Consider the following 25012-nt stretch of genomic DNA (forward strand, 5'->3'; position numbering starts at 1 on the left):
CGGCGCAACCCGGACCTGGGCCCGAACAGCAGCTGAATGCTTTTCAAACACCTAAAAAAAACACATGTGGAGTGGTCGGGTTTTTTTTTTATTTCACAAGCAGTTAATTCCCCATCTGAGGCTGATCGGGTGCCAGGAAGCTAGATCGAGGCTCTGGATATTTGAAACGGTTTTCAGACTCCATTCTGGCCCAGGTTGGATGGCTGGAGACACCCCTCCTCCCCCCGCTGGGACCAACAGAGCACCGTCTTCTCTAGCCTCTACGCTGTCAGAGCACGCACGCACTCACACACACATTACCCTGTCGCAATACTCTCAGAAACACACCTTCTCCTCAGTCCAGTCCTAAAAAAAGCCAAAGTACACCACCGTCCGCCCAGCTCACTGTCCGACAGACAGACTCCTCCCCTCTAGTCGCTCTGCCTCTCCACCCAAGTGCAAAAATCCAAGGCTCCTCAGTTCAATTCGTCGATTAAGTTACTCATAAACAAATGACAAACATGGTTCAGATGTTCCGCTTAATAACATTTTGTTAAACAAGACGACAAAAAAAAAAAAAAAAAAAAAAAAAAAAAAAAATTACAAATAGAGATATATATTTTAAGCAAAAGAGATCTGGAATTAAGTAAACCAATCTTTTTTTTTTCGTTGATTGAATTATATTTGGTAGAGAGCGGTTCAATACTGGCACACACCACTGTCAAAAGTCTGGCTAATACTCAAGGTTTTCGGTCTCACTACGTATGCTTTTCTGAAGTCGTTAAATATATTCACGGCTAAACTTAAAAACACAAACTAAAGCAAAACGCTTCTACTACTTCTGAAATAAAACCTCATCGGAAGGGGGAAAAAAAACGCACACACACACACACACACACAACACAGAATAATTACACGATGAAGGAAAAAGAAAAAAAAAAGAAAAAAGAAATTAAGGTCCATGGCTTCGCCTAATGCTGACTTCTCGTTCACGCACTCTCTCTGAAGCTTCCCCCCCCCTCCCCCACCCCCCTCCCACCCCACAAATTGTGCATCATCGTAACTAAACAATCACTGGTAAATAGGTAAATCTATGTACGTTATTCACACGTGTGTATTTTGTCGACTACACCACTGGTGGATTACATTCACCCTGTAACCCCCCCCTCCCTCCCTCCCCCACCCCCCCAAAATGCCCCCCTACCCCTTCCCCTCCAGCGGTAGAACTCACACATCTACCAGTACAGAGCAGCCTAACACACACACACACACACACATACGTACACTCAGACTAGATTCATCAGGTCAGGAACTTCAGATGAGCACAAACCCAAAAAAAAAAACAAAAAAAACAGTACAACAATACAATCATATTCTATTTGTAAACAGGTAGAAGCCACTTGACTTGTTGTTGCATCTTCGGACACAATTAGGATCAAGGCAATGAAATGTGGACGACTTTTGCACTGTTAAAATATTTATAATCAACCAAAACGAGATATTTTTTTTTTTAGGTTTTTTTTTTTTTAAGCTTTTCTGTTTCTTTCCTTTTTTCAAAACACCATTTGTGGCAATGAGAGCGATTCAAAAACAACAACAAAAAAAAAAAAAAGGTAATATTTCGCATTATGTTGTAATTACTTATTGAAACATTTAAAACATTTTGTGAGACATGGAAAAGAAAGAAAAAAAATAAACGCCTCTCCGTAGGCCGTGTGAGAGGCTACAGTATGCATAGATACAGATTCGCCTTTCTCTTGGTTTATAAGTCCGACAAGACAGAATATTTCCATTGACAGTCAGTCAGTCAGTCACGCACACTCACACTAAACACTCCCCACTGTTTTTTTTTTTGTTTTCGGTTTTTTAAACACCAGTGGAGCGGAGGAGAGGAGGAAGGGGAGGAAGAGGAGGAGGAGAGGAGAGGAGAGAGGGAGCACTGGGATTTCTACCGCCCCCGTCCTCCACCCCCCTGCCGCCCCCCCCCCGCGGACCCCCACACCACCCCCCCCCCTCTCTCAAAAGACAGCATATTGAAAGCAGTGTGTCGAGCTTCTCCAGCTTAAAGCAGTTATTTGGCAGAGAAAAAACTTACAGACCTATACGTAGTTTTCAGTGCTAGAAGTTGGATTTTCCTTTCCTACAAGGAGTAGTAGTAGTTTTCTTTTTTTAATTCAACTACAAGGGGGGGAAAACTGGCTTGATTTCCTGAGAACCATTGCTGGTTATTTAGCAGACAAAGAGGAATAGTTCAAATAACCAACGCCATGGCCAAAAACACTGATCCGAATTCCCAGAGTTACAAAGCATCGTCTTCATCCTCAATAAGAGTTTAAATTCTTTTTTTTTGTCACATTTTTCTTTGCTTTTTTAATTTTTTTTTTAAAAGGTTTTTGATATCACTTTTAAGTTTTTTTTGTATTTTTTTTTTTTCTGTTTTATTCCATTTTCTCTTTAAAATGAAGGAAGAATGAACACACGTTCCGCCTCCTAAGTCTTGTAAACAAGAGGTTGCAGTGTGGCACCTCCAAAACAACATTGAAAGCCTATTCTGAAAGTGCTGTTCCCCCCCTGCCCACTAGAGGGCTAGTGGGAGGGGCTTGCTAGATAGGCCCCGCCCCCTATACTAGGGTGGGCGGGGCTTGCTAGTCCCAGCTGCGGCTACAGTCCTTTGCACTGCAGAGCTCAACGTTCTTTAGTTTTAAAACACAAAATTGGTGCAATACTTTTTAATGTCACTTTTAATATCATCAGATAATCCTCCTAAGTCAGCTTTTTTCTTCTTTTAACTATCTGTTGATCTTGATCTCCACGACAACGCAGTAAGGTAGGCGTGCCAAGGCAGAGAGGAGCGCATACACACACACACACACACACACGTACTCACACACACATGCGCGCACACGCGCGCGCACACATACGGTAAGGACCTCAATGAGTAAACAGCTACACTGGAAAAACTGGCTGCTCCCTCTATATTGCAGATTATATATACTGAGAAAAAACCACATTCAGTGCAAAGTTAAAAAAGCTCATACTCCAACATTGTCAGCAAACAAATGCAAAAAAAAAAAAAAAAAACTTAAACAAAAAGAAAACGTTAAAAATAAAAAGAATTGGAATTCAAATAAACATGATGAATGAAACAAAAAAATATATAATAATGAGCTCGATTGAAGCTTTTTTTCGGTCTGAAAGAGCACTACCTGGAAGCGAATATCCATCCGTTCACATTATAGAATTGGCCTGCATGATTCAAGTATTCCGACTGATATGTTTTTGGGCTAAAACAAAGTGGACATATGTGCAGAGAGAGAAACGTAACTTGTTTTCCACAGGGGAGACCCCGTTTTTTTGAATATCTTGTAAGTGAGTCCAACTAGTGCCATTGCGTTTTTTAACTACATATTTTTTTGAGGTTTTTTGATTTTTTTTTTTTGTTTTCTTCTGGTGATTATTGATGATTCTCTACTGACCCCTCCCCCGGCCTGTTTGATTGACAGGCGGTTCACATGGAGTCCCCGGCCCCCGACAGGTGATCCACCGGGAGGAAGGAGCTGATTGGAGAAGGGCTGCTGATCCTCCCGCCCTCGGTGCCGCTGGGGCTCCCCCATAGGCTAGTGGAATAGTTGGGCCCGCCCCAGAGGGAGGAGCTGTGGAGGTCGCTGCCGTTCCATTGGTTGGGCTCGGGGGCGCGGCTGGGGAAGGGGTGGGACTGATCCATTCTGCTCTGGGAGGAGCCGATGGCCTGCCAGCCCGAGGAGGGAGCGGCCAGTGACTGCCCTTGTGCAAAGAAACGGTTGATTTCCTCCTCGCTGGCGAACTCAGCCAGAATAGTAGTGTTCCCCAAAACACACCTGGGGAGACGGAGAGGGATTCAGGTGAGAGTGTGTGTGTGTGTGTGTGTGTATAAGGGAAAAGAAAGAGACTGACGCCCCAGTGTGTGGCGTCTGCAATTGGTCTAAAATATCACATGATTGGTTGTGTTGCCTTTTGGGAAAGCATCTCCATTTCCTTTTTCTGTTTTCTTTTAAAATGAAATGGAGTTTAGAGGATCTCTGCACCTTTATGACCGATCAAATGACTTCTAAATCCTCAGATTCCCTCAACAGCCTTTGCCAGTGCTATAGAACAGGATTAGAAAATGGTAACGTAGTGTGTGAGTGTGTGTGTGTGTGTGTGTGTGTGTATATGACAAAAGGTCCTTACATGTGCAGGCTCTTCTGCGCCTTGGCGGCCTCGTCCTTGGAGCTGTAGCAGACCACGGCGTTACCGTGCGGCAGGTTGAGGTGGAATGTGATCAGAGGGCCGTGCTGCATGCACAGAGTCCTCAGGGTAGAGCCGTCAATCTGGGAGACGCGCACGCACACACACACACACACACACACACACAGGACAAACACAAGGACAGTGGAATTTAATTTCAATGCCTTTTCAAGTGAAAAACAATTGACATTAATACACTTTCCAAATCAGGAGCCGTTCAGGAAAACTGGAATCTTTCTTTGGCAATTAATGGAAGCCATGTCAAAAAATGAAAAAGCAAAGTATATTCCTGAGGTGTGTATGTGTGTGTGTGTGTCTTAGTACCTGAGGTGTGAGATTCTTCAGAACTAGCCATTGGGTTCTCCCTGAGCTGCTGCTGCTGCTGCTGTCGCCCCAACTGGAACCTGCCGACACACACAGAGTGGACAGTTAGAAACGTGCGAAAAAGATATTTCCAACACTAGAACGTGTTAGGTAAAAGTGTATGAATTTAAGTATGAAAAGGCATGGATTCTTCAAGCATTAAGAGGGTGTTTAAAATAGCAGAAGTAGTAGTAGCAGTAGAACGTATTGGGATGAAGAAGAAAAAAAAAGAATGAAGAATAATGAACAAATGAGAGGAAAAATTAGAATATGTAAGAAAAACACACTTGGATACAAAAAGTATACAAGAGTGTGTGTGTTATCCTGTTAAATATGTTCATTATGTGTGTGCGTGGGTGCATCCTCTGCCCTCACCAGGTGTGTATCTGGACTCGGTGGAGCCCCAGCCCCCCAGCCTCAGGGCGGAGCCGTCCCAGCCGGAGGAGGCCGAGCTGGGCTTCTGGCCGGTGAGGCCGGGCGGGGGCCTGGAGGGGGCCGCCACAGACAGCGCCTTGGGAGGCAGGGGGACCTTCCACAGCTCGTGGGCCAGGGAGGAGTTGGACACAGAGCCGCCGCCGGGAGACCACTTGGACTCGCTGGGTCTGGCTGCAAGGGGAGAGGGGGAAAAGTGAAACCTTTAGTGCGGCCGCTCTTGACGTGATTAACAAAAACATTTAACAAAATATCTAACAGCCATAGTATGATTCCAATACAAAAGAACATCAACAACCTGGAAAGATTGAAAGATTTGCTTAATATGATATGCTTAATATAATATGATAGGGAGAGGGAACCTTATCATTCAGAGGAAAACCAGGTTTTTTTTGACTAGGTTTGAGGAGGACAACAAGGAGGAAGGCCAACAAGACTCACTGCACTCAGCTGCAAAACTCCTTTTATCTCTCTGTAGTTTTTACTGGTGCACTCAATTGTGAGTCGCTCGGAGCTTAATGGCTAAAATATAAATAGAACTTTTTTCCCCTCTAACTGGCGTCCATCAAGAAGATTTGGACTGAGAGATGTAGGAGGAGGAAGAAGAAGAAGATGCCCAGGCTCAGATATAAACTCAAAAACCACGAGACACTGGGAGGCGTACCTGAAGTGCTTTGTGCTGTACTGGTGAGGGAACCGCTGTGGCTGGAGGCACGAATGGATGACCAGGCACTGTTAGAAGGCATCGTGGTGTTCAATGATGAGGATGGCCCTGGGAGACGGAGAGAGAGCGGTTGAGTGCTTCTGTGTGTTTAGGCTGTGGTGTGTGTGTGTGTGTGTGTGTGTGTGTGTGTGTGTTTATGTTGGGGGTTTCCTACCGTTGTTCCTGTCCCTGAGGTGGTCTGTGTCGCGGACGGTGTTGATGGAGAGGTTGTTGATGACACTGCCGGGGGTCACGTAGGGGTCAGTCTCAGGGTCGATGTTGGGGTAACCTTTCCAAGGCTCCCCGGGCCGGAACTCTGCGGGGACACACACACACACACACACACACACACACACCAGTTAGCAATAGCAGCTTTTCAAAGGCAAGGGTATTGTGAGTTAAGGGGGCTTCACAGCAGCTAAAGGGTGCACAGAACTTGACAAAACTTCACTCTTTATTTTTGACTTAGCTTGCTGACACCTGGACACCGTGGGGTGATAATACTATTTATTTTTTTATGATGGACATTGTGTATACTAGGAATGGGACGATATGCTTATCTCACAAACGATTTGATACACGACATGGGGGTTTTACGATTCGATACAACCACGATACGATGTAATAAATAAAGGTCTAACTGCAGAATTATGTTCATTTCTGAGCCTCAAATCTTTCTAGCAATGGCATTGACTTGCTAGAATATAAACAACAATTTAGATATATCGTCCCGTCCCTAGTGTATACCTATATAAGAACTTCCTACTTTGCACCAATGAGTAGTGATTGGTTGTGTTCTTTCCATGTTTATGTGTTTTTTTTTTGTGTGTACCTGGGGGCCAGGTGACGGTGTTTCCGTGGAGAGGGGGGAGTTGGCACGGGGGGCCAGCCGTCGCCCACCGAGCCCATTGATTGGCCGGGAGGACTCAGGGGGGAGGGGCCAGGAGACAGGAAGTCGTAGAAGGGAGAGTCCTCCAGACGCAGCCCAGACGACATAGCACCTGCGGGACACACGCAGATATACATACACACATTAGGATGGAATACCATAAAATAAAACTGTCAGACAAACCGACTGGGTTGTGTTAGATTTATGTTGGCAAATCCTATCTAAAGCCGTCAAGGTCATCATAGGTCATGACTAGTGTTCAGATTTAATATCAGCAACAATTAGGCCCATAAAAGCTACTAAATAATGTACTTCTGTACCAAGCATACTTTTGTCAGGGCAGGAGATAAACTTACAAGTCTTATTCTCTGTTTCACTGCTCATATAGTTACTGCTCTTTGGCTTTGTAGGGAAACTTTATGTCATCTGAATACTCTACTGCACCTTCGTCTTACACACACACACACACACACACACACACACACAAACACGCCCGTCCGCACCAGGTTTGCTGTTCTGCTCCAGAGGGTCCGTAGCCCAAAGTTTCTTCAGTCTGGACTGGGGCGGCTCCTTGTAGCTCACAGCTCCACCACTGCTACCACCGCCACCCATGTCCAGGGGTACATTCAGGTTAGAGTTCAAGCCTGCAGGGAGGATGGGGGAGGGAGGGAGAGCCAACGGAGGAGGACACAAAGCAGGTGAGAGGGAGAGCCAGAGAAAGAGGGGAGGGAAGAAGAGAAAGTGCAAGAGAGAGATTACCAACTAGTCTGAATTATTTGTGCATTTAATTACTGCATTATCGCTGATATTGTATGGGGCGATATTGTGTATGTACGCCTGTATGTGATACTGTTTGAGCACAATAAGACAAATTCCTAAGAACTCGGAAGGTAATAAAATAATTCATCCAGTGATGTAAATTGAATCACCTTGACTAGTGGCTAGCCTACCTAAAGGGAAGTTGCTGAAGGAGCCGAGGGCGGCGGGGTCCTTCTGCATGTCAGGGGCATTGTGGGACATGTAGTTGTCCAGGTAGGGTTTGAGGGGCGGGGCCTGTTTCAGCAGGGAGGGGTCCAGGTGCCGCGGCGGCTGCATCATCGACGGGGACGAGCCGATAGGACGAGTCTGAGGACGGAGGAGGGGAGGGGTTAGAGAAACCACGACCAATAGAACGACGACGAGGGGAGAGGAAGAGAGACACTACTGCAGACAGGGAGATGCACAGACATTAAAATACACACACACACCTGTTCAGTCTGTCGTCCCACAGGCATGGCTCTCTGGCTCTGAGCTTTCTGCTGTTGCTGCTGGAGGAGAAGACGCTGCACAGAGACAGAGACAGAGACAAAAAGAAAAACCAGTAAGTGACAGTTATACAAAGCAGCTTGCTGATCTTTTTACAGATAAACTGAGTTTCTGTAAGATGAAGTGATACCATCACTTAGTGCATATACATTAGAATTAATAATATTTACAGGTACATCGGTCTGGCAACAGTGTGAGTTAACATTAAAGAGCTTTGATTGGTATGTTTGAGCGAGTGCAGGCATGTGACAGTGTGCAAAATGTTCTTTATTCCTCTATTCAAGTAGTGAGGGATTTTGGTGTTTTCAGTTGCATGTATGTAGTCTGTACTTTGGCTGCGTTTTTTATTGACATTTCATTTAGCAAGATCAGTATCTTATCTTTGTTCAGGCACTAAAGTCTCTTAATCTATTAACTATAAGCTAGTAAGGCTAGCACTGGCTAACTTATTACTACAGCAACAGCTGACCATTATATTCCTCAATCACTAGTTTTATGAAGTAAATATAACATATAGCTAATTAGAAATAGGTTACCTCCTGAACACTCAAGTTCATCACAAGGCTAAGTTTCAAAGTCTCAGTTTGTATTCAGTTCATAGATAGTTCACCTACACTGTGTGACATTATAGGCACAGTAAATTATGGTTCAACATGTTTTCTCTGCTTGATGGTATTAAATCTTTGTTGTTTACAAACTATATTGATGAAAAACATCAAGTATGGATGGCAGCTTAGTGTATCACAGCACCTGATATAAATCTAAAACCAAAATTTACTTTGGCAGCTGTCAATTTATCTGGGCAGGCTGCCAAAATATAATCAATACATGCAAAACCCTGGTGTGCCCAAATCTCTCTACCAGCAACTTGTTGACCTATGCCAACTATCTATGACTGTGTGAAAGTGAATGTGTGTGTGTGTTTGTGTGTCTATCCCTCTACCTGTAACTGGTTGATCTGGTTGAGCTGTGACAGCTGGGTGAGTTGGTTGAGGACAGCCACCTGCTGAGGGCCAAACAGAGGGTTCAGACCTCCGTTACCTCCGGGGTATTTCAACAGGGATGGAGGGACCTGGACAAAGAGGATGTTTTTGTTTGTTTTTTTTAGTTCATCCAATGTCATTCAACTTTTCAAATACAATATAACGGAGAACATGTTAAACGCAAATCACATCATGGATAAGAGAGAGAAAAAAAGACAAGGGAGAGGAGATAGGAGGAAAAAAATGTAAGAAATTGTGTGTGTGTGTGTGTGTGTGATTTACCTGAGAGGGCAGGATGGGTGGAGGCACTTGGTTGCGGAGGTTGGGTTGGGGGGGGACCTGGGGCTGGGGGCCGCCTCGGCCCTGTGCTATGCTACTGCCACCCAACATGGGGTTTACATTCTGTGGAGACAAGACACACACACACGCATATGTTAATGTAATGGTCATCGAACAACTCCTACAGACAAACAGAACAAACTAAGTTTCCCCAATGTAAAAAACGAGGACATCACAGCTGCAGAAATCCTTAACACTGTTAACTGTTAACATCATCGCTTGTTAAAAAACATTAATAAATAAACTGTTAGTTTTTATCTCCAAAACAATCACAACAAAAATTGGGACAGAATGCCACATCTAATATGCAGGCGACATTGACTTTTTCCTGCCACTTTCACCACAAGGATCAATAAAGTTTCATCTCATGTTATCAGCAGTATATTTGAAGAGTATTAGTTAGATCTCAAACACACACACACGGACGCAGAAGAAGAAACACCATCCTCTCCACCCTCCTCCACACTCACCTGCCGAGCGGCCCCGGGGTTAGAGTGGGCGGGAGCCGGCCCGGAGTCAAGACAGGGGATAGGCTGAGCGGAGTTGGAGGGGGGAAAGCTCATGCTCTGATTGGAGGAGAGCTCCTCAGAGGCGGGGCTATCGTAAGCGGAGTGGGAAACGGACAGCTGCGGAAGCAAAGCCGGGCGCGCAGCGGAAGCACAGAGGGAGGGACAGGAAGCACGGCGGCAGCAGGAGGAGAGAGAGGGAAGGAGAAAGGGAAGAGAAGGGTTATTTGCAGAGAGGGAGCGGAAGCAGAGAGGGAGAGGGGAGGAGAGAATGAGGAAAGGGTGAGGAAGTAGGAGAGAGAAGAGGTGGCGTAGGGAGCATATGAGGAAAGGAATTAGGAGAGGGAGGAAGAAAAAGGACATAAAGAGAAAAAAGTAGGCAATGGAGAAGAAGCCAGAGCAACGGTAAAACAGAAGAGGGCAGAAGGGAGCAGAAGCCCGAGGTAGAGGGGCAGAAAGGTAGAAACAGAAGGAGGAAGAGACAAGCAGCGTTAAAAGAAGTGCAGAAGGAAAAGCGGCAGCTACAGGCCAAGCCAAACAAAACCACGTCTCCTTTCTACAGGACTACAAAAGGGAATCAATCATATAGCATGATCCCAAATCACTAACAAATCAACCCACTGTTGACAACAAAGCACTTTAGCTTGTGGATTCATTTTGTTTTCACTGTTATAACTGCCTTAACATAATTGATAAGCCTTCATGATGAGCCATCAGCTGATTTATCGCTCATTTTTCTCATGCAGACAAGCAAGTAACAAATGAACCATCTCCTCCATAGTGTACACATCAAATGCAGTGTGTCAGAAGTACCACTGTGGGGCACTATAGAGCTGAGAGAGAGAACACGCAGCCAGACGTTGGAGGCGGTGAGCACAACATGGCTGAAATGACCCTCTTCTACTCTACACCCGTTCTGGCTCCCAGGAAACCAGGGGTTTCGCTGCGTACCTTGTCATAGTAAGGGCTGCGATCCATGGGAGAGTCCTTGTGGAGCTGGTGTCGGGACCCGGGGTTCTTCCCCATCACTCCGTTGTAGTCTCCCATGCCGCCCACGTCCATGCGCTTGTCCTGCACCATCCCTCCTCCTGTCTTCATGGAGTCGTCAGGAGAGTCTCTCTGCGAGGGGGGGGAAAAAAAAAAAAAACACATGAAGAGTTAACGAGGAGAGTGAAAAACAGACAGCATCCCTGCGCATGAGTGTGGTTTTATAACAAGACAGACATTATCCTGGTGGGTCATGATCCCCTCATTACACCCAATATGGCTGCCATAGAATTCTGAACATATCGCCATGGAAACAAGTGTCGTTTCTTATGTGGATAATGCATGAGACAAAGTTGGGATGTTCAACACAAATGCCACCGAACCGTTTGGCCAAATGATGCCAGATTAGGTTTCTGGATCACGCCAACACTCGTTTCTATGGCAACGTTACCAAACGTTCCATAGATGCCACCAGCTATATGGCCATTTGAAGATGTTGATTTTAAAAGGGGAATGAGAAAGAGAAAGAGAGAGAGGAGGGGAGATCAAGCGGCAGAGAGAGGACTTACGGGAAAGTTCATGTTGTTGAACTGGTTGATAAAGGGTTTCATCCAGGGGTCGTCCTGCTTGTTGACTGGTTTGTTCATCTGAAACACAGCAGACAAAAAGAATCCATTGGAGACACGTCAAGCATTAGCAAGGTTTCTCCTGCCTGTTTAAACTTCTAGGTGGCCCTTTTAACCCATGCTCTGGAATGAAACTCTTCAAGTATATGAGGTTGCCGATGGGTTCTGCGGTATCGAGTGAGAGCTAAAGGCGAACGCACCTTGTTAGAGCCTTTATGCTTGTAGTTCCAGGTGTTCTGCTCGTGGGACCGGTTGTCCTGCTGGCTGTTGCTCCACATGCCGATCTCCACCTCCTCCTCCTGGTCCCAGCTGGAGCCCATGGACACCTCCTCGCCGCACCACGTCTCCATGGGCTTGGGGCCTGCAGGACAGCGGTCAAGGAGGGAGGGAGAGGAGGGAAATTCTGAGTACAAGCTGGTGATCTTTATGCGGTGTGTGCATCCTTTATGGTTCATTTAATGTAAGCGATGTGATGTGATGTGTGTGCCTACCTGCGTGTGCGGACTTATGCTGGCTTCCCCATCCGGGTCCAGGCTCCCTGCCGTCCCGGCCGCTGGGCTCGTCCCAGCCGGAGTTGCTGTCCTTGGGCTTGCCCCAGGCGGACGTCCCGTTGTCCACGCTCACCGGAGGCCCGGCGGAAGGCTCGCCCCACGACGAGGTCTCCTTCTGCGGGGCGTAGGGCTCACCCCAACCTGGAGGGAGAGAGGGGGATGGGGAAGGGAGTAGAGAGGAGAGGCAGAAGCGATTTGAGTAACCCATCACAGTGAGGAAATTACTGTTTTTAAAGCTCGTCTAAAAAGTGACACAGTCTTCACCTAACAACTTGAATGTCCACAGTATTTATTTGTTACCAGCTACATATTTTTGTATTTAATTATTTTTACTATCAACCACCCTCTCCAATCTAATCCTGGCTGTCTATAAAACCTCTATTTTTAGCTGGGGACAGAGAGAGACAATATTTGAGGACAAACATTTTTTTAAAACTAGGTCAAACTGTTCAAGCCAGGTAGCTAAAATAAGACGCAGGAGCATGCAAGGCTGAATTCATAGGATTCCTTTAATTCCTCTCTTCTTGCTTTCAATCCATGTATTGCAAGGATGAATGCTCATACCACAGATGAATTCAAGTGTTCAGGTGGGACCCAAAAGTGGGTCATGTAACATCCTGACAGAAGAAGGTGAAGGCAATATTGCATTGCAAAGTTTAAACATATAAATGTCTGAAATCTATGTCTCGGAACCTACACTTTAATATTAATAACTAGGATGCTACAAGCTACAAATTTGAATTGTTTTTCCTCTGTGCTGGAGTCAGAGAACAGAGCTGCAGGAGAGACCCCTGCTCACATCCGTGGGGAACCCTGCATCAACTTGCTTATGTAAGTGTTGTTTACTTTAACTTGTGGGTGTGTGTGTGTACGCTTTCAAATGTGTGCATGTGTGTGTATGTGGTGTTCAGAGGGCTCCTCTTACAGCTGACCACCCAGTCCTGCCACTTTCTCCCCCCACAGGAGGCATTGGGGGGGATGCCAGGGATACCTCCCCTTATAAATAGGACAGATCATGGGGTGGCCTCGGGCTCCAGTGTCCCTCATGTGACTGGGCACACAAACACACACACACACACACACACACACAGGTAGGCATACACAGCTCGACAAGCAGACACACAGAAGAACATGCATGTACACAAGCTGACACACACACATGCATGCGTACACTTAGGCAGATGCACGCATTTGTGTGTGTGCGCGTGCCCCCATGTTTGACACACACTCTCAGACGCACACACACACACACACACCAACTGGTGTTCTGTAACCCTAGCCTGTGTCTCTCTCTCCTCTTTGGTTCCCTGTCTACACAGCGGCATCAACTGACCTGGGACTAAAGGAGTGATGAAACACAATGAGTGAGTGTGTGTGTGTGTGTTTTCCCAACAGGAAAAGACATAGTCTAGCAAATAGATACTGTTCACTCATTTCCCAAAAGGGAACAAAGCATGCTTTCAAAATGCTCTTTAACTCTTGCATAGTATTTTCTTTGTTCATTGTGTTCATGACCTGGACATCAACAATATCGAGCTAGCTAGTTATCTACTTCAATGCAATAGTTTTTAACCACCTGAATCTGTCCAGATTCAGGTGGTTATATGTCATGAATAAATTCATGACATTGGATGACGAGTGGTAAACTACATTGGTTGGAGAAACTCATGTATGGGTTATGTATAACACATATATAGCATACATATACTTGCACTTTGCTCATGTTTTTTTTCCTCTTTTTACTCACTGACCTCAAGGAGCATGGACTTGGAACACGTACCAAATGACATTTAATGTCCATTTAACAATGGACTCATGAACTGTGGGCTTAAAAAACAACCTGGTTATGTATTTATTACAGTAGATAACTGGCTAGTCCGCCTCATCATTGCAATTGTGAGTGAGCTAGTTGTCCACTTTGCTGCTCTAGTTAGCTGGGTAGTCGGCTACCTTGAATAACCCCAGCGCTCCCTCCCTCTCCCCGTCTCCACAGAATAGTCTCTTTACTCCTTTCGCTCTCCCCGTCTCTCACTCTCGAACCATTTCTATTACCGACTAAAATCGCCAGCCCTCCTCCTCTCCTCTCTACCACTCATGGCTTCCCCCCCCCCCCCCGTTCTTGCTTTCCCTGTCGTCTCTCTAACTCTGCTTTTCAGTCTAAACAAAGGCCTGCGTTTCTGCATAACCTCACAGCAGAACTGGCGGGTGAGAGCGAGAGAGAGAGAGAGAGGGGAAAAAAAGCGAATGAGAGAGAAAAATCGATGCTCTTAGCATTCCAAAGGGATGACTCAACCTGCCTTACAAAAAGCCCTCAACACAGACAACACCGCGGGGAGATGGAAGAGAATGGCTCTGCGTGTGTGTTTGTGTGTGTATATTGTGTGTGTATATCTCTGTGTCTCTCCATGCTTTCTGTGCAAGCTGTATCTGCCTTTGTACATTTGCGCGTGTACATGCACGTCTACATCTATGTCCGTTGAAGACCGTATTTTAGCCGCCCTATTATAGGTGTGCAGGACTTGTACTTTTTTACCCATTCTTAAGACTTAACCTACAGTATGCACCAGAAGGCTTGCACATACATGCTCAGAATATTCCAGATCTCGTATGCAGCTTGCTAATGTACACATAAATAAACAGAATATTTTGCAGTAGGCTAATGCAACCCAGAGTCACATACATCATACAGTCAAAAATGGGCATTTGAGTATCTGTTCGATTCAGGAATTGACTGAAACGCTGTCATTCATAACAGCACGGTGATGAAAGTGTGCCTGCAGGCTGAAAACCACAGAGACATGGAATTAATGACAGAATCTGTTGTAACGATGCCGACCACATCTGACCTGCGTGGGCCTGAAATATAATAGGAGCAAGTGTGAGTCAGCCGCGTTAGAATCATCTTTGCCGTTTTTTTTTATGCGTGCACGTGTGAGCAACGCGTGTGCACGTGCTAGTGTTCCGTGTGTGCACATGCAAATTTCTGTGTATTTGTGTTTTTATATTCAAAGCCGTGTGAAAGAGAAAGAGAGTGTGTGTGAGTGCTAGATTTTTTGCATGTTTGACTAGGTATTTATTTAACCTTTATTTATCCAAGTTAGTTTGGATCAAGGATCTCTTTGACGAGGGAGATCAAGCCAAAACAGTAGCGGTGCATGTATGGTGTGTGGTGGTGGCGTGTTGTGTATTTAATGCGTGTTTGTGAAATCATTTTTATTTGTTTAACCGTTATTAACCAGGTTAGTCCCAGTGGGATCAAGGATCTCTTTAACAAGGGAAACCTGGCCAAGGCAGCAACAAAGCATAAAGTGTTAGAGTGTGTGTGTGTGTGTGTGTGTGTGTGTGTGTACGCATGTTCCAACTCACCAGAATTACAGCTCTTGTCCTGGGCCGGAGGCTGCATGGGCTGAGGAGGATGCATCGAGCCCTGCGATTGGTGGGACTGGTGCTGAGGGGGTGGGCCCATGGCCATGGCCTCCTGGTCTGATTGGCCAGCCTTGTTCCACATGTTGACAGATCCACCGCTGTATTTACCTAGGAGAAGATTTGAATTTTGAGTCGAGCTTTACAGGAGGGAACAAATTAAATGACTTTATGAAAAGTGCTTGATACAGAGTGTTATGAAGTGATTGATTTGTTTGGTTTTCCCAAGAAACAAGTTTTCTCAATTTGCATTTGGATAAGCAGTCAGAAATGTGTCATGGTGATATCATGGTGGGTCATTCATAGGATCACTCTATGAATGCTAATCAATAATCATTCTATTGCCACGTGTCAGAAAGTCTCGATATACAATTATATATGGTTAATTGTGCAGCCCTTGTAGGACCACATTTTAATAGATTTATTTACTGTGAGCCTGGCGTTTACCAGGATCCCCCCATGCCGCTGTCCCATCATCAATCTCCATCCTCCGACGGATGGACTCTGGAGAAGGCTCCTCCCACCCAGTCGCCTCCTCCTCCTTCTGACTGCCTGCTGGCATGGGACCTCCCAACCAACCTGATGGAAGAGGAAAAGAGGGGGGCAATATTTGCCAAAACTATGCTTAGTGGCAGGAATTCAATTTGTTGCCTGACTGTATCTCTTATTTAACATTCTAACAGGAAGTGCTAATAACTAGAAGGACTAATAATCCTAATGATCACCTGTGGGCTTGCTGGGGCCTTGGTTGCCTCTGGACATGTTGGATTCAGGACCCTTCCCCCACTCGTTGGAGGGGTTACAGGGCTTAGGAGCCGGCTCACCCCAGTTCTGGCTTCCGTGATTGGGCTTCATAGGCTCCCCCCAGCCCTGGCTGTTATTCTGGGGTTTGGGTTTGGGGATGTGTTCGCCCCAGTTGGAGCCTGGGTTGGGGGTGCTCTGGTCTGGCGTATTGGACCCCCCGCTCCCGACCCAGGTGTTACTGCTGCTGGTGTTGGTTCGGCTCGGCTCGCTCCAACATCCAGAGCCGGACCGGTCGCTGTCGCTGTCCCTGTCCCAGCTCGCCGACCCCGCACCTTTCTGGGGATCGCCCCAGTGGTTGCTGGCCCCTCCTCTGGGGCCGTCTCCACCGCTGCCCCAGCCATCACCTCCGCCTCCACCACTGCCCCCCCACCCCTGCTGCTGCTTGGGCTGCTTGGGAGCGTTAGTCCAGGTGTTAGACCTAAAGAAAAACAAATGAAGGTTTGATTAGGCATGTACAAAGCGGGCAGCAGAAAATAACGGCCACAATAAGCAGGGATATATCTACTTTGGAAATGCATGGGATATATGGCTAAAAATAACTACTGAAAAAAACCCTGAAAACTCACATTCTTTATACTCAGGCAGACCTATTAATTGAAAACCAGATTTTTGCAATAATGCCCAGACAGGTTATAAGTTATACAATAAGTTCTAGACACATCACCTGTCTTCTTTGCTGATGTTGTTACTCCAGGTGTTGCTGTTATTGCTGCTCCCCTTGTAGCTGGATCCATCATCCCAGCCTCCCTGCCCTCCTCCTCCATTCCCTGGGCCTTTGCTGTCCCCCCACCCAGAGGTTTGTCTCTGCTCTCCCCAGCCAGAGCCTCCCGCGTCTGGGCCTGAGCCCACCGGCCCGTCCCCCCAACCTGGGAACAAGAGGGAGATCAGTTATGGTCCTGTGTTCTGCAGTAATTCATATTTTGGTGTATTTTTATATTTTTTGCTTGTAACACTAAAATACAGATGCACACACACACACACACACAGACAGAGCCTCATACACATCATGCCCCTACCTCCAGAGCTGGAGGTCTGGGAGGGGGCTGCCGATGGTGCTGTGCCCCAGCCAGAACCTCCATTGCTGGGCTTCCTCTCGTCTCCTCTAGGGCCCTGGTGGTGGTTGGTGGCAGGAGAACTGACGTCCCAGGCGGTATTTTGTCGTACGGGTGTCTGTCCCCATCCGGTGTTGCACAGAACCCTGGGGTCCACCTCGGCCCGGGTCAGAGGAGATGCCGTTGATGCAATTCTTCGGCGGTTTCCCCCTCTCTGCTGGCTGCCGTCCCTGTCCGAGCCAGAGCGGCCTCCGGAGCTCTCTCCGCTTCCCTCACTTCCTCCAGAGCGACCCCAGCCTCCGGTCACGCTCCCCGGGCCCTGGCTTCCACCTCCTCCAACACCACCTCCCATCCCCAGGGCATCATCCTCCAGGCTCTTCCAGCCATTGTTGGAGGAGCTTCCTTTACGACTTGCAGCGTCTCCATGGTTGTTACCGGGAGGCATAGCGCCCCATTCCCCATTGGACATCTTGTTGTTGGATGTGGAAGAGGATGATGAGGAAGAGGAGGAAGAGGAGGCGCTGCTCCCCCAGGGGCGAGGAATCCCTGCTGGAGGGCCCATTATGTTTGGGTTCCCATTTCCCGGTGTTTGGCCGGCAGAGCCTGGGATTTGATTTGGGCTGGCACCCCAGGACAAGCTGCTCTGAGCTGGGTTGGGGTTGTTGGCAAGCCCCTGGTCCCAGCGTGGGGCCCCAGTGTTATTGTGGTTATTATTACTCTTGTAAGCAGCAACAGAGGAGATTTGGGGGTTCCCGGCCTGCATTAAGGCAGGGTTTTGGGGGTTCACAGTGTCTGCATTAGAGGGGCCCTTGTCTCCGGGGTAGGTAGTGGCGCCCCAAGGCGTACCGAAGGCCCCAGGACCCCCCAGCTCTCCATGAGGGTGCTGGGGGGCTGATGAGGGGTTTCCATTGGCCAGCGGACCCCCGTTCCCTCCTCCGATGGAGCCCCAGGAACCATCCCCGCTGAGCTGGGGCGAGGCGGTAGAGTTTGGTAGACTAGAGGTCATTGTGGCGTTAGTAGTAGTAGTAGTAGTATTCATCATCATAGTGTTATTTGGTCCATTGGATTCAGTGTTAAGGTTGGTTGGCTGCTGGCCACCATTACCACTGTTGCTGCTTCCTAACACCTTGCTGCTTGCTGTACCATTATTTACCTCGGTGTCTTCCATCATGCTGCTGTTGTCTGGAGCTGCAATGCCACCCCAGCCCAACAAGGGGCCCTGGTGGGGAGCCATGCCAAGTTTGGAACTCATCCCCTGGACCTGTGGAGGCCGTTGGCCCTGGGACGCCGGGCTTGGGGTCGGATTCTGGGGCCAGGCACCGTGGTTGGCGTTTGGGTTCAAAGTGCTCGGGTTCAACCCTCCATTGATGCAGGGGGTGCTGCCACCGGTGGTGGTAATGTTGCTGCCTGGCTGGGTGCCCCATACACCACTGTTATTGACGAGCTTGTTGCTGTGGTTACCCATGTTATTGCTGCCAATACTGCCGGAACCAGCCACAGAGAAGTGGGAGGACCCGGCGATGTTATTATTTCCGTTATTTGCGCCGCCGATGGTGCCCATCCCTCCGCCGATGATCTGCCGGCTGTTGCCGTTGCTGTCTCCGTTCAGCGAAACGCCGACCATCATGGCGGAAGTCACAGAAGAAGAGGAGGAGGAGGAAGTCGTAGAAGACGCGGAGGAAGAAGCATTTGCTGACATCATCATCGCTGCCGTCACAGCAACAGCGGCGAGGTTTTTCTCCGAGCCCACCGAGGAGCTAGAGTCTGCGTCCATGCATTCTGACGCCAACTCAGGGTCTGATCCGGACCCACAGCCAGAGGAGGAAGAAGAGGAGGAGCAAGAGGAAGAAGAGGAGGAAGGGGGCCAGACGGATGAGTTAGTGGAGGAAGGGTTGTTGGGCTTGTCGGTGCTCCCGTCCACTAGGACTTTGCCCCAATTGCTGTTACTGTCGCTGCTGCAGGGAGAGCCAGACGACCAGGGGGAGGGCTCATACTGCGAGTCCAGGCCAGGATGCTCCAGACCTGGAGAGAGAGAGCAGGGAGACGGGGGTGGACAGGGGTGGAGGATCATGTTAGATTCAGTTCTTAAATTGCCAAATTCTCAGCCAAACTTGGTAAACGCAATCCAGCATTCAGGACGAGTGCAGATTCAAAAATAAAGAGACTCACAAGATGTTGCTATGATGTAAAATGTCAAGAAATAAAACAACACTAAGGATGTGGTTCGATCCAAACTCCCTCCCTTCACAGTCCCTTTCATCTGTTTCTCCTCCCTCGCTTTTCCCTCCCACCTTCAGCCGTCCAACTGTTGTGGGTGTAATCAGTGCCAGGGCCAGTCCTGGACACAGCTGCCACCATTTTGTCCCCACAGCGGGACCCACAAAGCCTGCCAGAGCCATAAACTGGGCTTGAGGGAGGTGGAGGAGGAGGAGGAGGAGGAGGAGGAGGAGGACATAAGGGGAGGTGGCAATTGAGCGTGGAGGGAGAGAGGGTGGATGGGGAGGGGAAGGGAGGTGGCAAAGGAGACGAGGTGTGTGGCAACTGGAGAGAGATTAAGAGAATAGAGAAAGGAGCGATCGAGGAGTGAGAGGGCGCGAAGGGGGTGGGGGGGTGGGGGGGGGGTAGAGGTGAAAGGAGAGGACCTGGAAATAGCCTGGGAAGAAATGGAGAGCGAAAAGCAAAAAGACGGGAGAGCACTGTGAAAAATGCCTGCTTTTCTGTGCTGTGTCAAGCGGGTTTCTCCCAAAATAAACACCTCCACGGTTTCCTCTACTTCCTCGGATTCTTTCCTTCATGACAACGTCCATCACTTCTTCCTTTTACGCATTTTCCTGCTTTGTCATCGGCCGCCTGTGCAGCCCCATCCTCTCTTGTATTGCCTCTCGCCGTGTCGCAGAGACCAAAACTGTGACCTTTCAATTATGGAAGTCTCTCTAACCACTAGGCCACCGTGTCTCTCGGTCTTTCTCGCTCGCAGTATCTTTCGCTTTCGAAGCTTCTCTCTCTCACACAAACAAACACGCAGAAGATGGCTGCCAGCTCTCTGTGGCGCCTGTCCTGTTCGCTTGCCAAGTCTCCTCTCGCACTCTTTCACACCCACTTTCTCGCTCACTCGTTCATGCTCGCTCTCTCTCCCTCTGTGTGTGTGTGTCACACTGACACGCTGTGAACAAAACACATCTCCGCGTCTACCTAGTCGGGAGGATCACTGAGCAGAGAGCCAAGGGGCCGAGGGGAGAGACTGAGAGAGAAAGAGACAGACACACAGGGGAACGGAGAAGAGAGAGAAGAATGTGTAGTCACCTGTTTGATTAGGGGAGTGGCTGACGGAGTCCCGAATGGGAGCCATGCCTGGAAACAGAGAGAGAGGAAAGACCGTCAGACTGAGAGAGAGGTTAGACAGAGATCGAGAGAAAGAGAGAGAGAGGAGGAAGCTCGACCCAAAAGGAAGAGGGCAAAGACAGGCAGATCATTCCATAAGCATCAAGCAAACGGAAAAGGAAGCAAGGAAGATATACACAAAGGGGTTCGAGGTGAGCAGGGATTGTGTGGAGAAGAGTATTAGTGGACAGAACCAGTTGGCTGCTGGTTTTATGCTAGCAGTTGCACTATTGGTAATGTAAGTAACTGTGGGTGAGTTGTTACATATGTATGCAGTTTTTCAGAACTGAATTTTATCATACTTTTGAATGAATGTAATCCACTGATATGCTTGCGTGTCTTGTTGTATGTTTCCGTTTACCTGTGAGTGCGGAGCGTGGCTGCGGCTCCTGGCCGGGCGTGAGGGCGCCCCCTGGCTGACTGGAGGACAGCTGACCTCTGGTTCCCAGGGCGACGGGGGAAGGTCAAAGGTCGCGGCTCAGAGGGGCACAGCCTCAGGGGTCAGAGGTGAAGGGGCGGGGCTTGTCAGAGCGGGCGGCAGGCTGAGCGGGCCCCCTTGGCATTGCTGAGGACGTGCTGAAGAGTGGGTGTGTGTGTGTGTGTGTGTGTCTGTGGGGGTGTGCGTGTGCGGGGTGTGTGCGTGTGTGCGTGTAGGGGAGGGGGGGGACGTGGTTTAGATTTAGGACTCTGCCTGGACTTGATATGCTCTGGCACTGCAGAGAAAGACAGAAAAAGAGAGACAAGAGGAGAGAAAAAGTAAGCTTGGTTAGTTAAAACGCCTTGCACGTCTATTATCAATAACTTCAAAGAGGTTTGTCAGCATGTGAACCACACAAACACAACAGTCATCAAAGGCATAATACTTTGCAACAAGATGGAGTGACCTTTTAAAAGGAATTCTAAATAAAAAGGCCAAGACGAGTGGGGAGCAAAGTGTCGTTTCTCTTCCGTTCTCTCAGCTTTTCAAACAGGGTCACTGTGTCAGGCTGGGAGTGATGTGGGGTGCGAACACCAACCACTAATGGCAATTCTATTCCACTTGAGTGTGTGAGTGTGTGTATGTACAAAACAGAGAGTCAAAGGTGTGCAGATCCAGAAATCTTTGCTTCCTGCTCTCGTTTTCATCTTCCTTTCCCGTTTTCTTCCCTCCCTCATCTCCTCCTTCCCTTTAATCATCTGCTCCTTACGCTAAAGAAGGGAAGGATCCTTCCTCTCTCTTCCTTTTACGCCACTCGCTTTTTTCTTCACAACCTCCCCTTTCCTTCGGTTCCCTTCCCTCTCTCCCTCCCTCCACTTCACTCCCGTTGAAGGAGAAAGATTAGTTCCCGTTTCTTTATCGCCTTTTCTGCACCCCCCCCCCCTCCCCTGCTTGTGGTACACTAGAGTATGAATTAGAATAGTTAGCTAGACCGTCTCAGAGACCAATATCACTCCTTCCATCTCCTTGTGATACACAAGTGTGTGACTCAGCTATGTTACTTTGAAAAGTGGCAGAAAGAGAAAGAGAGCGAGGGAGAGAGAGATTGACATCCCTCCCTGTCTCTCCTTCTTGAGGTGGACGAGTGTGTATGGGCTAGATTAGGGTTATACAACAGGCTTTCAGCTGGCAACACTGCCCTGGGACGCCATGGCAAGCAAAACCTCTTAATGGGGAGGGGGAAGGGAGAGAGGTAGAAAAAGAGAGGTGCAGAGGTAGAGGGAGAGACAGAGTCACAGGGAAAGAAAGGGAGACGAAAAAGCCAGAATGAAAGGGAGAGAGGAGAAAAGGACTGATAAAGAGAGAGAGGGGAGAGGGACACAGACAGACATTCTTCAGTGAAAGTGACCGAGTGTGTTTGACAGTGAGAAGTTTGTGTGTGTGTGTGTGTGTGTGTGTGTGTGTGTGTGTGTGTCTCCTGACCTTTCTCGGTGCAGGTTAGCTAGCGTGCTAGCACTCTCTGCCTGCTGCAGCAGTACACAGGTCTATTTATAAACCTTCAGTTCAAATAGCAACCTCTCTGTTCACTAGCCACCCTGATAAGAGAACAAACAAACCTGTGTGTGCACAAGGAGCAAGTGTGCAGTTCCATGCATCCGCTCTGCACGTGTGTTTTACATGTTTTGTTACATGTGTGTTGTCGTAGATTTATCAGTGCTGGCTTGGCTGCCTAACGTAGTAAAAATAACCTTACTTCCTACAAAACCACAAAATGCAATACAATACTTATTTCACAGAGGGCAAATATTTGTTGTGGCTACTAAGGTATGACAATTGTATTATCCTATGCAAACTTGCAACCGATGCTAAAGCCCTCTGTTTGCCAGCCAACAACTTTACATACTGACCAAGAACAGACGCCATTTTAACTGAGGGCAAACTCCATCCCCGTTAGCCAAAAGCTACACTAACTAAACAACGCTTCTGCAGAAAACCGGGCTTACAGCCAGCCTCTGAGTCCATATGTAAAGCCTGCTTGTAGCTACTTAGCCAACCTCTGGAACCAATCAAAAACAGACTATACAATGATGTCATCATAAGGAGAAAATTCAGCGCTCAAAAGGACTGGCACCGGGCCCAGAATTAAGTTATAGGACCGGCATTATTCAGAGGAAAGAAAAGAGGGGGAAAAAATCAAAAACAGAACAGAAAGGAAGAACATCCCTCCAGCAGCCACAGCGTCCGAGGGTGCTGGGTCCATTCCAGCGAACTGAGCTGTTTACTTCCATGAAACTTGACTCAACCTTCCATAATGGAAAGACCTTTGTCAACCTGAAAGCATCTGACTCAAGATAGCTGCACAGAGAAAAATAAGTACCTTATAAGGTATAAAGTACAGTGCAAAACATAGAAGGATTAATTAACACTTTACTATATAATAATGCATTGTAAGGCATCATAGGGAATTGTAAGCACACTGCAAGTTTTTGGGGCAACTGTATAGTTAATGACATGATATTGAATTGAATGTAATTTTCTAATGTTTGAGGATTGCAGTTAAGTTTATCCATGCTTCTAATGGGCTTTTAAACCGCTTGTACCGCATCACAATGCACTTCAAGTAAAGTGATGATACTGATAATTATAATCAACAGCATAAAATATGCTCAAACAGAGACTGTGTCACAGGTGTGCTGAGACAGAAACCTTTACTTCCCTCTCCTTTTGCTCTGCCTTTCCCGTTTCCTTCTCTCCCTCCTCCACTCCTGCTGAAGGGGATACAAGAGTTCCTGTTTCCTTCTCTCCTACCCTCCTTCAGTAGACCGTGAAACTGTGTGTGTGTGTGTGTGTGTGTGTGTGTGTGTGTGACCGTGTTCATCATCACTGCTCAGCACACACAGTACAGTCTGTTCCTCTCTCCCTCTCCTTCCATCTGAGAATGGCTTTCATGAGGGCCCCTGGAGCTGGCTGCAGCCCGACTACTGCTATCATCTTACACACAGGAGGGGGGGTGAGAGGGAATATAAGGACAAGAGAGAGGGGGGGAGAGAGGGCGAGGGGAGAGGGAGAGAGAGAGAGAGAGAGAGAGAGAGAGAGAGAGAGAGAGAGAGAGAGAGAGAGAGAGAGAGAGAGAGAGAGAGAGAGAGAGAGAGAGAGAGAGAGAGAGAGAGAGAGAGAGAGAGAGAGAGAGAGAGAGAGAGAGAGAGAGAGAGAGAGAGAGAGATGAATGCAAGAATAGAAAAAGGTAGTTGAGAGAAATGGCAAGGTAAGGAGGAGGGAGGGGAGAATGAGGGGAAGACCGAGAGAGAGAAACGGGACGGGAAAAGGGAGGAAGACAGAGGTAGAGAGTATAAGCGCCCGTCTAGCCTGTCACCCAGGTTGATTTGAGAGGAATGCAGCTGCAGCTTCGAACATGTATAAAAGGAGAGAGGTCATCTTCCTCAAGTCAGCAGCGCAGGAATCCAGCACACTGTGTACTCCTTTCAGCACACGCAGCAAGGAAGCAAAGAAACTAACAGTATGACAGAAACCAACTGGCAAAACGTGCTAAGAAACCAACTAGCAAGGGAACCAACTGGCTAAAAGTGCTACGAAAATCACAAGCTTCACATGCAAAAATATAAAAAAAACATAACAAAAAAATAATAATCGCTAAGCACTGTAGGAAACAAGCTGGTTAAACATCCTCAGAAAGCAACCCACTAACTAAAAAAGCTTAGAAACCAACTAGCTAAACGCACTAAGGAAACAAATTGGCTGCAAAAACCACAAGCTAAACATGCTTACAAATTAATTGGCATAAACAAAGAAACAAACTGGTCATAAACTCATACTTAGAAACCCACTGGCAAAATGTAAAAAAAAAATAACTAGCTAAGTGCTTAGAAACCAATTAGCTAAACGTAAATTTGCTAACTAATCAACTGTTGAACATGCTATAAAAACAATTAGCTAAAATGGCACAGAAACCAACAGGCTAAATGTGCTAAAAACAAAACGGGCTAA

The 25012-nt window shown here is 47.5% G+C and overlaps 1 protein-coding gene across 1 annotated transcript in view; it reads right to left on the minus strand.

The window, feature by feature from the left end:
- Nucleotides 1-2028: 2028 nt before the first annotated feature.
- The window catches only part of LOC139663805 (trinucleotide repeat-containing gene 6A protein-like), a 39199-nt gene continuing 16215 nt past the window's right edge, over nucleotides 2029-25012 (minus strand). The window contains 25 exon segments of the mRNA XM_071542552.1: nucleotides 2029-3836; nucleotides 4189-4328; nucleotides 4570-4649; nucleotides 4984-5214; nucleotides 5705-5812; nucleotides 5919-6059; nucleotides 6576-6622; nucleotides 6624-6744; nucleotides 7136-7276; nucleotides 7583-7757; nucleotides 7880-7954; nucleotides 8881-9009; nucleotides 9203-9322; nucleotides 9730-9885; nucleotides 10717-10884; nucleotides 11322-11399; nucleotides 11579-11739; nucleotides 11870-12070; nucleotides 15296-15463; nucleotides 15800-15931; nucleotides 16078-16574; nucleotides 16821-17022; nucleotides 17173-19230; nucleotides 20512-20559; nucleotides 20951-21302. Coding sequence (XP_071398653.1) covers nucleotides 3488-3836; nucleotides 4189-4328; nucleotides 4570-4649; nucleotides 4984-5214; nucleotides 5705-5812; nucleotides 5919-6059; nucleotides 6576-6622; nucleotides 6624-6744; nucleotides 7136-7276; nucleotides 7583-7757; nucleotides 7880-7954; nucleotides 8881-9009; nucleotides 9203-9322; nucleotides 9730-9885; nucleotides 10717-10884; nucleotides 11322-11399; nucleotides 11579-11739; nucleotides 11870-12070; nucleotides 15296-15463; nucleotides 15800-15931; nucleotides 16078-16574; nucleotides 16821-17022; nucleotides 17173-19230; nucleotides 20512-20557 — 5724 coding nt within the window. The 5' untranslated portion in view covers nucleotides 20558-20559; nucleotides 20951-21302 and the 3' untranslated portion in view covers nucleotides 2029-3487.

Source organism: Centroberyx affinis, unplaced genomic scaffold (assembly GCF_046629955.1).
Source record: "Centroberyx affinis isolate AG114_WGS23_722 - 3 ecotype Tasmania unplaced genomic scaffold, CSIRO-AGI_Caff_v1 ptg004124l_1, whole genome shotgun sequence".
NCBI lineage: Eukaryota > Metazoa > Chordata > Actinopteri > Beryciformes > Berycidae > Centroberyx > Centroberyx affinis.